The sequence below is a fragment of the Sphaeroforma arctica genome, assembly GCF_001186125.1.
Source record: "Sphaeroforma arctica JP610 unplaced genomic scaffold supercont1.221, whole genome shotgun sequence".
NCBI lineage: Eukaryota > Ichthyosporea > Ichthyophonida > Sphaeroforma > Sphaeroforma arctica.
Genome location: NW_014040337.1, coordinates 80,236 through 84,067, shown reverse-complemented (window position 1 = coordinate 84,067; position 3,832 = coordinate 80,236). Strand labels below are relative to the sequence as shown.

The 3,832-nt window shown below is 41.1% G+C and overlaps 1 protein-coding gene across 1 annotated transcript in view; it reads right to left on the bottom strand.

Moving 5' to 3' along the window:
* Window positions 1-320: 320 nt before the first annotated feature.
* The window catches only part of SARC_04098 (hypothetical protein), a gene marked incomplete at both ends in the record, with an annotated part of 5,403 nt that continues 1,891 nt past the window's right edge, over window positions 321-3,832 (bottom strand). The window contains 4 exons of the mRNA XM_014302092.1: window positions 321-1,147; window positions 1,795-2,020; window positions 3,233-3,547; window positions 3,638-3,751. Coding sequence (XP_014157567.1) covers window positions 321-1,147; window positions 1,795-2,020; window positions 3,233-3,547; window positions 3,638-3,751 — 1,482 coding nt within the window. The remainder of the gene's footprint in view (window positions 1,148-1,794; window positions 2,021-3,232; window positions 3,548-3,637; window positions 3,752-3,832) is intronic.

Here is a 3,832-nt window from a genome sequence, read left to right as displayed (position 1 = left end):
TATATATATATATATATATATATATATATATATATATATATATATATATATATATATATATATATATATATATATATATATATATATATATATATATATATATATATATATATATATATATATATATATATATATATATATATATATATATATACTACTACTATATATTATTATTATATATATATATATATATATATATATATATATATAGGAAGGGAAACGATATACTATATATCCATATCTCGATACACATACGAATACAAGAACCATATCCTGCTCTACGCGCACTTATATACACCTTCAGTAGACCCTATTACATCTTATGACATCGCTGCCGTGTGTATACACAGTAACATACCCCGAATAAACGGGGCTAGAGCCGCCTGGGTCTCTTTTGCCCCGCCTAGGTAGTACTCAGGTGACAGTTGCGCTGGGTCAACCGGTCCTAAACCACCCGCGCGGGTGCGTGTCCTGAACTCCTGCAAATTGGACACCAACATACTTGCCCCTACACCCCTACTCCTCTTCCTATCGCCACCAACCTCTCCTGTGCTTGCGCCTGCGAACAACCCACCATCTGCCCTAGCACTCCCATAGTCAGTGGTCCTACTTGGACTATCCCTGTCTTCCCCATACCCTGTCCTGGCACCTGTGTGTGTGTGCTCTGGTGCCATTGCACGTGTTTCTTCATCCCCATACACACCCCCATTACTATTCATATCAATCCCATCCACACCCCCATTCCTATACATATCATTACCATCCACGCCCCCATTCCTATACATGTCATTCCCATCCACGCCCCCCGTACTTGTCTTATCTGTGTCACCATCCTTTCTCCTCTCTTGTGTGCGCACAGTACTCCTTCCCATACTATCTGTACCAGCACTCACAACCACGCTTGCGCCACCACCCACGCACCTAGTCCCTTTTTTTGGACTGGTCAGGGCGGTTTCTGTCCTACTCTCCGCTGCCATCTCTCTCAACTTACCTACATCCCGTAATATCTGATCCCTCATCTTGCCGATCTCTCGAGCCCGATCTTCGGGTAAGCGCGTGGTGACATACTGGCATAACAGCGTCACATTCCTTATTAGCTGGATCACATTCTCGTCCGGGATAGTCCTGACCCGGGACTCTTTGACATCTGTATGGGTGTGATAGGGATGCATGCAGGAGATTGGGTTGGTGTTGTATGTACGCACATGTGCTTGCAATCACTTGGATATATATATGCATGGATATTGAGAGTAATAGTACATACTTGCACATGCTATAGTCTGTTCCTGTATTCTGAGCCTGCTTTTATATAATGTACGCCTGGATATTCAGTTGTGTTCCCGTACTTCCTTCTATTCAGTTCGGTACTTGCTTATACCAAGGTATTTGCGTGCACTTACATACTTGCGTATGTGCAGTTACCTACCTACCTTTGGTCACTTACATACTTATGTTCACTGACATACATACTTATGTTCGCTTACATACGTACATATGCTCACTTACATACTTGCCTACTCTTGAATATTTACGTACTTGTACGCACCAGTATTATGGTCCAATCACAAGCCCATACCCTATGTACACTTGCTTTCATCCATTCACTTACGTACATATCTCTATCCACTCACTTACGTATCTCTATTCACTTACTGACCTATATCCACACACATACCTACATTTAAGTTATTTATACCTACCTATATCCACTCCTCTCCCCTTACATACCCACACGCTCTTATTTATACCTACTTACGTCCACATCTCTCCCCCTGCCTACCTACACTCACTTACGTATAAGTTTTGGTATGCATTCGTCTATGACCGCCTTTGGCCAATACTCGTTGAGACATTGCCTTTGTCTACTCAGAATCCTCATCGTGGTCTTCTCTGTCCACTGCAACATATGCTTACCATACACCACCTCTTGCCACAGATCTACTCCGTACTCCAAGATAAAAATATATTTCAGCGCCAGAGGAATGAGTTCCCAGATCGCTTTGATCAGTGCCTTTGCCGCCTGTGTCAATTGCAGTGCGGGATGCAGTGGTGAGCAATGTGGTTGTATACAATGACTCATCCTGTGCTATAAATAGACTGCGTACTCCGAGATAAAAATGGATTTTAACGCCAGAGGTGTGAGTTCATGCCCTGGGCATGACCCCTACTGTGCTATAAATAGACTCCGTGTTTCTTGCTGTGTTCCAAACAAACACAACGATCTTTGATATGTTTCTTCTATAAATATATCCATGAATATATTTATATATATATATATATATATATATATGTCAAATATATACTTACCCTATCTGGTCCCATCTATTTTATCTCTATTCTACTTTAAAGAGCCTTCGTATACACCTATGTACTGGAGAAACCACTAACGGTTTATCGATATCTTTAGAATGATCAGATATCGGCTTGATATCATTGAGACGCTACTTGCTGTGTTAAACGTGATGCGACAGGCTTTACTGTGTTTGAACCATTCAACGCGTTTTGTTGGGTTTAAAATGACCGTACAAACACCCACACTCAGTAGAAACGTTTTGCATCCTCCTACAACTGACACATAAGTATATAAACCATTTGTGTGTGTGAACTATGGAGCAATACATACACTCACACACACTAGCAGAACATTCAACACACACTAGCAGAACATTTAACACACGCAACCAATTATATGGGGTTTATGTACAATCCCATCCACTCACACACTCAAAGAAATAACAACACGCACAACTAAATATATCAATTCTATGTCTATACACATACACTCATACACTACCAGAATAAATAACACACAACCCATTATCCCAGTCGTGTGTCTATATCCATCCACTTATGCACACAGAATAGATAATACACACAGCTAGTTTTATCAGTTATATGTAGTCACACACTACCAGAAGAAACTACACACACAGCTAAATATATCAGTTATATGTACTATTATACCAGTTACATGTACTATTATACCAGTTATATGTACTCACACACTACCAGAAGAAACTACACACGCATTACTAACATCAGTTACATGTATATACCCACGCACTCGCATACTACCAGAATAAATAATACACACACAAACACACACATAATACACACATACACACACATATAATATTCACATACACACACACATAATACGCACATACACACACACAATACACACATACATAATACACACATACACACACACATGATAGACATATACACACACCGCTTGTTCAGTTGCTCCGCCCCATTTCCCCTCAACACGTGTCGGCGTATTCGCTTCGGTTGTAATTGACGGTTTTGTAGTACGGCTCTCAATCTTATCCTTGTCCTGGATATTTGCCCTACCCCTACGGCTCTCAATCTTATCCTTGTCCTGGATATTTGCCCTACCCCTGGCTTTGCTGGGGGTGTTCTTCCGCTCCTGGTTAATTGTCTTCAATTTGTTGTTGGTCGGTTGCGCTGTTTGGGTAGAGGTCTTGCGTACGCGTGTGCTTGCCCGTGTGACTTTGGGGTCGGTGGAATATTCAGCAGTCTCAGCCTGGCAATAAAGATGCATGTATAGACTTATAAGATTTTGGTGAACATTGGGTGAACATATATATATATATATATATATATGTAATCTTACCTGAGTCTCCAGCCGAACGTTTATCGTTTGACCCAATAGCTCCTGCCCGTCGTATCGTTCCAGGGCCGCAGACACACCACCGAACCTCGGCCCAATGAGCACTCTACCCACGCCCTATAGGTGTATGTCGAGAAAGACGAATAAAGTCAGTCTAGATATGTTATAGACATCGTGTACTTAGCACTGTGGTTGTAT